The sequence below is a fragment of the Microtus pennsylvanicus genome, chromosome 13 (genome assembly GCF_037038515.1).
Source record: "Microtus pennsylvanicus isolate mMicPen1 chromosome 13, mMicPen1.hap1, whole genome shotgun sequence".
In the NCBI taxonomy this organism is placed as follows: domain Eukaryota; kingdom Metazoa; phylum Chordata; class Mammalia; order Rodentia; family Cricetidae; genus Microtus; species Microtus pennsylvanicus.
In genome coordinates this window covers 46078775-46092686 of record NC_134591.1, presented here as the reverse complement: position 1 = coordinate 46092686, position 13912 = coordinate 46078775, and the positions used below count along the sequence as shown (strand labels likewise).

Sequence of the window (13912 nt, the reverse complement as noted above, 5' to 3'; positions counted from 1 at the left end):
GAAGCTCCCCAACCCCAAAGATGTTCTTAACCTCTCTATATCTTTCCATTCTATATTGGGATCTCCATTTCAGTTAAAGTAACATAAGTATAAGCTTTGCAGTAACTTGTTTCAAAATGTGGTTGCCTAACAGGCGGATTTTTTTTTGTTTTGTTTTGTTTTTTTGTTTTTTTTGTTTTTTTGACAAGCACCTGTCAAAGATGAAGGCTAATCAGAACAGGAAGGACATCCCTGCGGTCTAGAAAGAAGGCTTTGCAGCAGCCAGTGATGGCCAAGGGTAGTGTAGGGTCTTCATATAATTGTGACCTTCACGTTCCCAGAAATGTCTCTGGTAGATACTCAGCCCTTCTTGAGTACCTCTCGAATTTTCGAGGCCACTTCTAGCACCACGGCTCTCGTTTATTATTATTGCATTCTTTTTGTGTCGGGTAGGGGGACTGCAAACTCATAAGAAGAGAGATCTGGAGCATGTGGGAATGCTAAAAATCTCTGTCAGTATTGTCTGTGAAGTCACCTGCCTTCGGGCCACCTTTACCCAAAGAGGAGTGGCTTCTTCACTCACAGGCTTCATCTAGAAACAAGAACTGTGCTGGCCTAGAAATGCCAGTCTCGTGAGACATTGTGGATGAATAAAATGAGCAAGATCCTCATGGTTCAAGGCAAGAGGAATTCTTCAGGGCACTGCCGATAGCATGGGAAGCCCTGAACTCTAGACCACCAGCTCAAGAGGGTCAACATGTCACCAATACAGTCCCTCTGCAAGGGCTGAAGGTGACCATTTGGGGTACATGTTTTAGTTGAGCAAAGGGCCTGACATTTGCAGTCCTTTTGCTGGAGTTTACCAAATGTTTGAGGAAAGCTAAAAGGTTTGGGTCTGAGGATGAGCATTTAGATGCCAGACTGAGCAAATCATTTTCCTGTCACATTTGCCTGGTCCTCTCCTCAGAGGTATTACACAGAGTCTAAAAGAACAATAAGCCGTAGCTCCAAATAGAGGAGAAAAGCTGAACAGGGCTTAGGCTGGGAGTAGAGCGACCCAAATGCTGCTTGCCTTTAAATCTGCCGCTGCCTTGTGGCTGGGCCAGTCTCTGGGGAGCAGTGGCTGTGATTCTCCCAGCTCAGCTGAGATTCTGTCTCAGGATCACCTTTGGGAGAAATGGCTTTGACTGATCGTTCCACTGACTTTCTAGTGCCAACTCTGTTTGCCCAGCCAAGTCTGCCCTAAACGTGCTCTTTTCTGGACCCTAGCTTTAGCAGCCCCAAACTGGTAGAAATCAAGGTCTTTGCTATGTGCTGTACAGCCATTGGGTAGGAGAAAATATACACTACTGGGTGTCTTCCTAAGCCTTTGACTGCCTGCAAAGCAGAAGGTTATCATTTCCTCATCCATCTTACCTATCTCACTACAGCTCTGTCTTCTCCTTGGTCCTTCTAACCCTCCACTCACCCTTCCCCGTGTTTGAGTCACACTAAGCTATAACCTTGACGTGACACCCATCTTGTGACTTTGCGACAGTGGGTCACTGTGTTTGCCCCTCCATTCTCCCATTCACCCCGTATTCATTTAGTAAATCCTACGAGGCACATGTCGTCTCTGTTGAGGGTGAACAGATGCCTAGTTTGTGCTGTGTTCCCATCACACAAAGCACATCTTCCAGAAGTCTTTGCTAAGCCAGGAGATGCCTCGCTCTGAAGCAAATTTCTCTTGGTTCTTCCAACCTCAGGCACTACAGAGTAAGAAGCCTATCTTAGTTCTTCTCTTAGTGAGGGCACACAGCTATGACTCTGGGTACGTGGCTCCGTGATCATTTTAGTGGACAAACCAAGCTATAGTTAACTCTGAAGAACCCCAAACACCAGCATCATGCATCATGAGCTGTGGGTGTTCATTCATTTCTTTTTCAGTATGTTTTGTACCTTCTTCAGGTTTGGGGCTCTGTGATGAGAGGTGGAGCCCCAGACACATATGCACGTACCTCAAGAAAACCATGAGACTAGATGGTGAGTTGAGATCAGAATGAGTGGATCACTAAAGAGGATCTCAGGGTGAGGCAATGCCAGACAGAGAAGGCTGCCAAACGAAGCTGGCATTTGAGCTCGGCCTTAGATCTGGTCTCTTTCCCCCTGAGTAAAAGCGTGCAGCGAGGAAGCTGAACTTTAAGGGAACTCAAATTTATCCAGATAACATCAGTAATTGGCAAAGTGAGACAAGGTAAACCTTATTACTGGGGACAGATTTCCTCCTTCCTACCATTGCTTCCTCCTGAATGAAAAATAGTTCCACTGTCTTGTAACTTGTTCTTGTCCCATAGAGGACTGGGGTAGGAGCTCCATATAAGAGACTGTTACATGGAGTTCTAGATCCTTCAGCTCCTTGGCCCCCAGTGCACACAGCTATCTACCATGTAAAAGCCATTCTTTCTCTTCCTTGTTTTGGGAAGATGTGGAGCATACAGAGGCCTCCTTGGCCACCCATGGGTTTCTAGAAGATGGAGCTCTGAAGGCAGCTGCCTGACTCCATCAGCGAGAGGAGGCTAGCAAGGCAGATTAGTCATTCACGTCATTTTATGTTGAGTCAACATCTATTTTTAGGTATAGAACTCGTAACGGGACCTAGTGTCCCTGTCACAGAAAGGTGGAATGTGCCGTGAGTAAGGGGTCAGCTCATCCTTCATCTTCTCTCTGTACTCATTTTCTTTGCCTGAAGAGCTCATAAATAAAGCCCACTCTGCTGTTCGAGGTTTAGCTCTTAATGTCAAAGGTCTGGTTTAGGATGACATTTGTTGTGGAGCCATGCTTCTATGTGCACACATAATCACACACACACACACACAATCACAATCACACACACACACAATCACACACACACACACACACATAATCACACACACACACACAATCACACACACACATAATCACACACACACACACACACAATCACAATCACACACACACACACAATCACACACACACACACACATAATCACACACACACACACAATCACACACACACATAATCACACACACACACAATCACACACACACACAATCACACACACACATACATCACACACATGCACACACTTGCACTCTCGCTGTAATGGATTTAACAGGTCTCCTGAATCTGTTATGTAGATTAACTGAAACTGCCAGCTGAAAGTGTGAAGGCATATAGGTCCCTTCCTGTCCACCGTTGTCAGATGTACTCTGAAATGAGTGTTTTCATCATCTATTCTGAGCCCTATCCGCCCCAGAAATAGCTTTAGCAGGAAAGTGCTTTTGTTAGACTAGCTGTAAATTATATTTCAAATGTCTGATGTTGTTTTCTTAAAAAAATAAATAAATAAGTAAATGAAAGTCTAAAATTAATGACTGCTGGGGTTTGCTTTGCTTATGTGTACTGCTAAAGATTTGGCTTCTTGCAGATGGAATTTCAGATCTGTTTACACTTCTGTGTTAGCTTTTTGGGGAGGAAAAAAAGCAGTTGAGAGATCTGGGAGAACAAATTTACAAAGTCAAACTTATTATAACCACTGGTGAGGCTCTTTTCCCGCCCACTGCCCTTCCCCTCCCTCTCATCCACTGTGCCCCCGTTTTTTTGTCTGTTGTAGTTTTATCTGCCCTGCTTCAAAGTTTGAGGCAACTGCTCCTTCCAGAGGTGACAAGGTCACAGTCCTTGCAGAGGTGACAAGGTCACATATCGGCTTTAACAAGCAGATGTTCACTCAAGCCCCATAGCACCAGCACTTTGTCATTTTGTCATTCAGCGAGACCTCGTGGGGACAGACTGGAGCAGCACAAAGGATGGGACATAAAAAAAAAATCCTTACAGAGAACCGGATCACTTTTATGCTTTGGATAAGGGAATGGGGGCAGGGAGGAGGGAATGGAAAGAAATGTGCAGAGCAGAATTTCATGGGCTTTTTTTTTCTTTTTGGTTTATTCAAAGATTATTATGTGTTGGAAACAGTAAATCATCCATACTCCCACATCCAGGAGGTAAATCTTCAGAACTTGACGCGTGGGTAGTACTGCATCTAACAGCTGCCATACAGTAGCTGTTTGTTCCACACTTACAGACCCTTATCTGTGCATTTGTTTTAAGTTCTGTTGACAAGTCTCCTCTGGTTCATCTCCTGTTGTTCTCCTGTTACTATTCCTATGTGAGAGCCGTGGGTCCTAAGGACAGATGAGGGACTGTCATCTCAGTTGCTTCTTCAGTCTCCACTCTAGGGATGAACGCCCGTGATGCATTTTGCACCTCTCGCCTTCTCCTAGGTGTCGTATGCCCGTCCGAGCTCGGCCTCAATCAGGGATGCTAACCTGTATGTTAGTGGCCTTCCCAAGACTATGACCCAGAAGGAACTGGAGCAGCTTTTCTCGCAATACGGTCGCATCATCACCTCGCGCATCCTGGTTGATCAAGTCACAGGTTACGTGTTTCTTTGTAATTGCTTCCCCTAGGTATCTTTGCCATGTTACCCACAGAAGCAGGTTCATGGATGTTGAAGGTGAGGAGGTGGACCCTGAACAGGCAGTTTCGTGGCCCTTGCACATGGACTACCTAAATTTAAAATGGGCCGTCCTGAGACGCCAGAGTCTCCACCATGGAAATACAGCTGAACTACTTGGTAGGGTCATAAAAGAAGATTTGGGTTTCAAGTTAAGAATGGGGTTCTCTGGCCTTCAAAGCCCTTCAGCCTTCAGCCAGTGTGTAAAGCTGTACATACAGCTCTAGACCCAGATCACAGTGATGTAGAGTTAGAAGAAGCTACTTTAGTCTACACATTGCTAGTCATCCAAAGTAGGAGGTCCAATTTTAAGCCGGCAGTGCATGTGTATGATCCCAGTTTATGGTGCTAGGGTTCTTTGTCCATAAGAAAGAAACCCAGCCAGCATCTCTCAGCCTTCAAGAAGGAGATGTAAGGTAGCTTGGGCTGTACTATCAGTGACAGTGTATTTGGCGTTTTCCTGATTTGATCCCAATTTGAAATGTCTCCCCTGAGAGTAGAGTAAACACGCATGTTTACCGTTTGATTCATGCGGCCATTTCCCAGGGGTGTTGACTCCATCTCAGACACTGTGCAGGGAGACACTCCCGACCAAGGATAAAGAACCTGCCCTCACATGAGTCCAATGTAACAGATACTTGCTAGGGACTCTCCAATCCCCTGAGAGCTCAGAAGGTATACTGTGCCTCGTGGTGATTGTTAGAAAGGCTTCATGGTAGGGGCAATTTTGGAACAGAGCTTTGGAGAGTGATTCAGTTTCCGTGGGGGAGGGGGAACGGGAGGGATAGATAAAACATTCTAGATGCAGAGGACAGTATATTCCAAGGTTTGGTGTTAAGAAAGAATACAGCCTGTTCAATCCAGGTTAGGGTGGCCAGTGTTAGGTTTAGTAGGAGATATGAGACCAGATTGCCAAAGGCAATAATTGGTACCTGAAAAGTCTGGATTTTATGTGCCTGTAGCAAAGATGCAGGGAAGAGTAATTTGTAGGCTTTATTTGATTCTGTTTAAGACAACAAAGACTAAGTGGCCAGCATAAAGTACATCAGTCAAAGGGATCCAAGGAAGCACAGAGTATGTTCCTAAAGGGTGCAATGTGTGGTCAGAGGTTGCTTTTCCAGTAAACGACAGTTCCGGGTATGAAGTAGGGCAGGCACTTTGCAGAACTAAACAGTGTTGGGTGGTCAGTTAAAGTAACTAAAGGTAGGTGGGGACTGGGCAGGACAATACAGAGGCCTAGAGGGAAACGCTCCGTATGTCCTGGGGGTTAGCGACATAGGCGCAGAGCTATGCTGGTAGAAGTGCACACAGACACCTTTTGTTGAGTGACGGAGATTCAAGGAGCTGGCCTCACAGGTGGATCGAGTCACCACAAAATATCTACAGGGCATCTCCCAGGGATACCTACCAACCGTTTGTGCGCTCTTTACAGATGCTCTTTCTCCTTCCCCAGGAGTCTCCAGAGGGGTGGGATTCATTCGCTTTGATAAGAGGATCGAGGCAGAAGAAGCCATCAAAGGGCTGAATGGCCAGAAGCCCAGCGGTGCTACAGAACCGATTACTGTGAAGTTCGCCAACAACCCCAGCCAGAAGTCCAGCCAGGCCCTGCTCTCCCAGCTCTACCAGTCCCCTAACAGGCGCTACCCTGGCCCTCTCCACCACCAGGCTCAAAGGTTCAGGTAGGCATGCCTGCTACTCACTACAGCATCACCAGTATGGAATGGCGCATGGCCAGAAAACACGTGGCTCTGAAGGACAGAACAAGGCAAACAGCCTCTGCCCCACCCAAGCCATCACTATGGGATACTCCCCAGAGCATCATTTGCCACTCCTACAAAATACAAGAGGACCATTCACTCCTCCCAGCCCTCTCCCAGCTTGTCACTCTGACTATTGGTTAAACTTGGGATTCATTAGTAGAGGTCTCTGTATTTAGCAAGACAGAAGGATCAGTTTCAATGGAGCTATTCCCTGAGATGTGACCATGTGCAGCCGCTCAGAGTTAAGGCAGGGTAGACTTGCCAGGAGTGTTGTCCTCGCCTCTTTTCCTAGGTGACTGCCCAAATCCAGGGGAGGAGAGACCCTCTTTAGTATTAATTTAACTCCCTTAAGTTCCATACTCTGGGAAGATAAAAAGGAGGATTCATCTATACCTTACCATTGTTATCTTTGAGTACCCAACCCCCAGGAAGTCCCTGGTACAATGGACAGTTCCCTGGGGGACATTCCTCAGAGGTGGGTTTTTCCCAGGAAAGCAGCTAGACTTTAACCAGCCTGTGTTGTGCAGGGAGAAGCATGATCTTGACCTCCCCTTAGTAAACCCTAAGCGAATACCGTATTCTACCCGTGTACCAACTTCCCTTTAATGAAAAGGTTTTCTTCCTTGTCAAACCTCACACAAGAAAATAGGGAGTCCTCTCTGTGATTGTAACCGTGCACCTGGCCACAGTGGGGGAAGAAATTGGTCTCTTCATGTGTCCTCCTATGGCCCACGACTCTGAAAAGGTTAATGATTTCACGAAGGGTCCGAGCCGTCTAATTTCTGTTTTGTGTGAAAGCACATGTAGTATTTATGTAAAAAGCCTTTCCAGCAGGCTTCTAATGGTGGAAACTATGGTTACTGCTGCCCCATGGTGTGAATAGCTTGTTCCCAAGTAAGGCAGTGTGTATGAGGAAGATTACAATATAATAACATTTTCCTGGGAGGTACAGCTTTGGGGCCGTACGTAGTAAGCCATTTTTTGTTTCCAATCTTAGCTCGCGAAAACTCCCTGCCTTCCAGATTGTGAGTGTGGCCAGATATAGTGAAAGCAGCTAGACTAACAGAAAAGATCAGTCCATTTATGTAGTCCGTGGTCATGTGTGGTCAACCAGGAACAAAGAGACCTTTGCTTACAAGTTTAGTTGTAATAAAAAGTAAACAATTTAAGAACACCCCCCCGCCCCTTTTTAACCCTTTCACAGACAGCATAAAAGTAAATCCACACAAGTGTTCTGAGAGATTGCGGGGAGGGGACTGAATTAATTCAGACCTTGAAAGAAAACGGAATTCATTCAACACTTGCTTTAGAGCCTGGAACTGACCTGGACATGAATTAGTTACAGTCGGAAAACAGGAAAGAGAGAACTACCAGAAGCTAGTCTCCTGAGCAGTGGGGAAGTTGTCGAGCTTTTCTTCTTTGAAAATGGAGCATTCTTATTAATAGTTCCATTGAGTGATCTTGCCATCTGTGAGGCATTAACCCAGAGACCCTCCTTCTCTTTGCAGGCTGGACAATTTGCTTAATATGGCCTATGGCGTAAAGAGGTAATTAAAACTCCACAGATTGCCAGATGTCCGTATTGGCACAGACTGGGGCTAGAATTTTTTTTTTTAATTCACTAACTTTACTTTTTTTTTTAATTCTTCCTTTTTCTTCCACCAGCATGTCAAATTCTTAATTTTAATTTTGGACCTCGGTTAATTTTGTTTCTTTTAGGGCACACAAAATGTATTTGTGTGTTTTACCCTTTCTTTCTTTCTTTCTTTCTTTCTTTCTTTCTTTCTTTCTTTCTTTCTTTTTGCAGGTGGGCTTTCCCTATGGTTCAGGTGCCACAGCTACCAAGCCCTGGGTCATCTGATCTAGTCCTGAATGGCTTCCCTTGAAGAGAAAGCCCTGACTTTTCTGGCTGATTTTACAAACTTGCTGAGCACCTGTTTTGCATTTCTGATGCCAGGATTCAGTTTAAGAGGGCAGATCCCAGAAAATCAAAATTAGAACATTTGCTATCATGGCTGAAAATCTAGTGATTTTTCAGGGGGAAAAATAACTTTTTGCACTACAAGCCCTGGCCAAATAGTGGCTTTTGGACCCCCACCCCCACCTCAGGGTGCGTTGTAAGACGCATCCTGAGATGAGTGTATTGAGTGTATCTGTGTGCACCTCAACCAGGGATTTCTGTTTCTACAGGTTTTAGCCATTATTATAAGTCTTCGCTTATGTGTGTGTGGGGGGGGTGGAATTTGAGGTTTCCTTCATTTAAAGCCTTTTTATGGGGCAGGGGACTCAAACGGGGTCAAGGGTTTGAGATTTTCTGAATGTAATCACAAGGCTTCCCAGACCCAACCTAAAATCAGAGTCTTATAAGTTAGGTGTGTTATGTCAGTGTATCCGTGCTAGACTCCACTGCACTGCCGGAGACATAGCATCTTCATCTTCTTTCTCAATAGAGATGCAAGCCCTCATAGCCCTTCATTAGCTGAGGGAAAGAGAGGTCGGCTTTAATAGCCCACAGCACACTCTCTACTTGATGCAGGTTATGCATGGTAAGTACCCTGACTCTGGAAACGAGCGCATAGCCGAGGGAGTTAGTGGACTGCGGACTTGGCTAGCAGGGTACCAGCCTCTTGAATCCCAGTCCCAGCACCAGTGAGGCTGACTGTAACTTAGCTCCACGTGTCTTTCACACTGCTTGCCTAGTCCTGGGCATTCTGCATCTTTTGTAGCTCTAGCCCATCCTTGCTGCTCTCTAACTTTACTGAGTTAGTATCAAATGCTATGAGCAAAGGTGATGTCTATGACACACTTGAGTCTAGGAAAGACTGAGCTGTGGTCCATGCGTTGCCGCATCAGCCAGTGCCCCACCCAGCCCAGTGTAACCCAATCCAGGCATAGCCAGCACTATTTGATAACAAGATTTTCCTTTTTACCTAGTCCAGATTTGGGTGTAGCCTCCATCCTACCTTGAGTGGCAATTCTACATAAAACCCTTTTCCTAGCTCTGACCTTGGCCTTTTAATGTGTACAAACTGAAAGGGATCAGAGGTTCACAGCTGAAGGGGAAATTGGTTTTAAGTCAGTGCTTAGAAATAGTACAAGTAATAATTAAGCCATTTTACCCCTTTAAGGACCTGTACCATGAATGTTTTTGCTTTTGTTTTATTGTTATTTTTTAAGCAAAAGAGAACCTTGCTTTGATGAATAATAGCAAAAATTACATCTACTGAGTTGTTATGCTTAGCATATCTTTAACAGCTATATGATTATCTAAATTCTAGTTAAATATGAAATTTTAATAAGACGTCTAAACCTCCAATAGTGTCTGCTTACTTTTTAGGACAGTCATAACTTCCACTTTGTTCCATACTCCTGTCTATTTTGGACTTCCTCTTCTCCAATTTTATTCCCTCACCCCTCAAAAACAAAAAATCAACCAAAAGAAAAGCAATCCGGTCATCAATGAATAGGTCAAAACTCCCTATATAAGTTCAGTATGAAATAAAACATTGCCAATACTGTTCTGCCATAGACTCTGGTATCTTAACTGTTTCTTCCATCACAAATGCCACATGGGTTTATTTTATCAGTGAATAAAATCTGAAGAGTTATTTTTTTTCCTCTTCAAGATTACACAAAAATTGAATTTTCTAACCTAATACAACAATTATTGCACCAAGGCTTTTCTACTGTATAGCAATTCAAAATTTATCACTACGCAAACCACTTAAGGACTTTTCCAGTGATGCTCAGCGATGGATTTGAGATGATAGGGTATCAAGGAGTAGCACATCTGTTCTTACTGCTCCAGTTCTGTGGGAGAACACTTATGAATAGATGCTAAACGGAACACGAGCCACTCATCCGGTTAATGACAAGATACATCCTCGTGTGTCTACAACCTCAGTGACACCGAGGGGGCTTTGACAGGCGGAAATGGAGGCACTGTGATGATGATGCAGTTGAGCGCTGCTAGAATCATCCAGTAGTCTGCCTAAAAAATAAGAGTAAAACTTTCCAAGCCTTGACATCCACCAGATTGTCACTCCTGCAACCAATAAACATGTGGGGTTTTTTTTTCCTATGGGCCGCTGTGCCTTTGAGAGCCCATATGCACTCCACTGAATGAATAAATCCACAGTAGAATGGACGAAACAGCGTGTCTTCCCTGAGAACCCGTGGTCTATGGTGGGGTAGGTTCAGGGTGGGACAATGTCTGAACATTTACTGTGTTAGAACTGTTTAAAGCCTTGATCTAGGGGTCTCTCGTGACTTCTAGGAGATGACTTGACCATTCTCTTAGCATGTACATGCCTTAGCTGTCCAGCCACCCCATCAGAAGAAATATCGCAGATGTTAGTTTTGCATTTTGGTTTTGAATCCTGAAGACTCTCCTGCAAACACTCACTCAGCCCTTTGCCCCGTGTCTGTGTCTGTGCATCTGTGTGTCATCCATGGTCAGACTGATGTCTGGACCAGTCCCCCCTTCTGCTTGTCCCCCCAGGTTCTCCCCGATCACTATTGACGGGATGACAAGCCTTGTGGGAATGAACATCCCTGGTCACACAGGAACAGGCTGGTGCATCTTCGTCTATAACCTGTCCCCTGATTCTGATGAGAGCGTCCTCTGGCAGCTCTTTGGCCCCTTTGGCGCAGTGAACAACGTCAAGGTCATCCGTGACTTCAACACCAACAAGTGCAAGGGATTCGGCTTCGTCACCATGACCAACTACGATGAGGCAGCCATGGCCATCGCCAGCCTCAATGGTTATCGCCTGGGAGACAGAGTGTTGCAAGTTTCCTTTAAAACCAACAAGGCCCACAAGTCCTGAATTTCTTGCCCTTACTTATTAAAATATATATATAAATATATACGAACAAAACATGCGCACACACACATACACAAAAGAGAGACAAACTTTCCAAGGCTTATATTCAACCATGGACTTTATAAGCCCGTGTTGCCTAAGTATTAAAACATTGGATTATCCTGAGGTGTACCAGGAAAGGATTTTATAATGCTTAGAAAAAAAGAAAAAAAACAAAAAAAATACCTTTGATGCATTGAATGTTCTTTCATAGCTGTCGTTGTTGAATATAATACACATAGCTAGCGATGTGCAGGGATTTTTACCCAGCCAGCTAACTTTACCACCTTCCTTGAAGGTGGGTCTTTTTAAGATGACCATTCGCTCATTTGAAGAAGAAAAACAAAAAACACAAAAAAATAATAAACAATTTTTACAAAGTAATGGGATTCAAAGGAAGAAAAAAAAGATTTTTCTTTTTTGTCAAAATGTTGATCCAATCAGATTGGTTAAAAACCCCCACACAAATTAAAGAGGAATAATAAAAATTGCAAAAATGAAAAAACTTTTGCAAATTTTTTTATTTTTCCTTTTTTCTTTTATATCATGTGAACTAAAACAGTCTTCTGTTAGGGGATGGGGAAAGGGGTACCTGATGACATTAACAATTTAATACCATTAACGTTGTTGCCAAAGAGGTGGTCTCTTTGCTGAAAATGGGTTTCAAGAAAAATCTATTTTTATAAAATATAAAGAATTTTTACAAGAGAATCTGGATTTGAGAAAAAATATTTTGACTGGCTAATTTAGGGGAAATTGACAACTTTGTCGCGTTCATACTGCACTGGTAACTTTTTAGAGATCAAGATGTGTGTTTTAAACTGGATTCGTAGACTGTTTTTTGAAGGATGGGCTATAAACAGATGATCTTCATATCTTTTCATAGCATGTAATAATAAAAAATATTAATTGCTAGGGGAAGGAGTGTTCATTCTACCCAGGGTACCACAGTTCCCCACAGTCAAAACCCAAAAGCAAGGAGATGAGTTGAAAGATAGTTTTTCTTTAAGTCATCAGTATGGGACGTCAGCAGAACAAAAATTAAAAAGATTCATTTTCCTTTTAATCTAAAACTTCCTTAGTTTGAGCAGTAGGTGCTACAAAATGATTTACATATCTTAGTATCATAGTTAAATGTAAACGTGTTTAGGAGAGGAAACAAAAGATACATTTGCTTTACATTCATTAAGCAATTTTCAAATTCACTTTGTAGCCCATGCTGATAAAATTGGGCTGTGTGGGTACATTTGAAACACTGTTTATGTTGCTTGAAACACTTATTTATTTAATTGCAGATGTGATGATGCCTATGGCCAAGATCAAATATAGCTAGACTGGCTAGACTACTTATTTGTTTACTTAAACTTTGGGAAGAAGCATATTATTGTGTCATTCTGTTGTGTGTGTATGTGTATATATAATATAAATATATATATATAAAGTTATTTTTTCTTTGGTTAATTTATTATAAGTTGTAACACTTGGCTAGTTTTGTTTGTATATGTCTTAAAATGTTTTCTTATGATATTTAAGTGACAGTTAAAGAGGTATCAAGGTAACTTGTGTAGAACTATTGTTTGATATATTGTCATGTTTGTTGTGAATATTTTTTCTTACTGCACAGTAGAAAAATTAAAAAAAAAACTGGGTCTTTATTTTAATGTAATTCAGATTGGGGAAACCTAAACAGAGCTAAGGGAACAAAACGGCTGTGGGAGTGAGCTCCCACGTCCAGTGCACTGATCAGTTTAGTACGTTTGTGCTTTGTACGGTTATATATTTAAAACAAAAATGAAACAAAAAAAATCCAAGAGTTGATGCTCTTCCCTGGGTAATAGAAACAGTTACTCGCTATGCATAATCTAGTTGATAGTAAAATTTGCTATTGCTTTTCTTGTCTTGTTACATAAAATCTTTTCAATACAAGTTTAGTCTTAATGGTAATAAAACGTTATGGTTATTTATAACTTGTGCTTATTTTGTGCATTTTTTCCCATGCTGAACCCACTAAGCGCATGTAGACAGGACTGTTGTTTGCACACTGAAGAGGCAAACTTTGTAGTAGTCGTCGTAGTGGTAGACAGATAACAAAAACCAAGGCTGCATCATAGACTACTCCTTTAAATTTTTTTTCGATTTTTTTTCCTCTTTTCGGTTTTTGGAGAAAATAAATAAATAACACCAGATTTCAGTTCAGAGAACACTCGTTCAACATTCAGGGAAATCTTTTTACGTCACCTGCTATGAATGAATGCAGTTTGCTGGCAAAGTTCTGATGCATTTGCTAAGCATTCATGGGAAAGGCACGCCAAAAATCTCTTCTCTATGATGTGTTCAATCTGGGGGAAAAAAAAGGAAAAAAAATCTTAGGACCAGGCAGTTGTATACTTTAGTTACAAATGGATGACTTCATGTTAATCTTGCTAGTTTAGATGATTTCTGAGGGAAAGTATTGTAAATGTTTTTTTTCATAATCTTGTTGTGTTTGAATTATTTGTACTTTATCTGTCCAGACAATAAATGAAAGTGTGTAGAATGAATCTGAGCTTCCCAAATTTTTAAATGTGTTTATTCAAACGTTTTTCTATAGTATATGCAGAGTTCCGTGATATTCGCTCATTAAATAAAAAAAAAAAAAAGAAAACTGTAAAGTTCTGTTTTGCAACTCAGCCCAGTCTCTCAAAGCTTACTGAGTCTTTAGAAGTCCATGCATTAGCTCCATGCCATTTAAAGTGTGGTCCCCAAGAAGCATTACCCTTGTCACCTGAGAGCCTGA

General features: G+C 42.5%; 1 protein-coding gene across 11 annotated transcripts in view; it reads left to right on the top strand.

Moving 5' to 3' along the window:
* The window catches only part of Elavl4 (ELAV like RNA binding protein 4), a 136633-nt gene extending 122957 nt beyond the window's left edge, over positions 1-13676 (top strand). For 6 of the 11 annotated variants that reach the window (XM_075946793.1, XM_075946791.1, XM_075946796.1 and 3 more), the window contains exons 4-7: positions 4279-4432; positions 5965-6190; positions 7780-7818; positions 10731-13676. In XM_075946793.1, coding sequence (XP_075802908.1) covers positions 4279-4432; positions 5965-6190; positions 7780-7818; positions 10731-11100 — 789 coding nt within the window. In that variant the 3' untranslated portion in view covers positions 11101-13676. The remainder of the gene's footprint in view (positions 1-4278; positions 4433-5964; positions 6191-7779; positions 7819-10730) is intronic. The other 5 variants (XM_075946798.1, XM_075946795.1, XM_075946799.1 and 2 more) reach the window with 2 other exon arrangements.
* Positions 13677-13912: the final 236 nt, after the last annotated feature.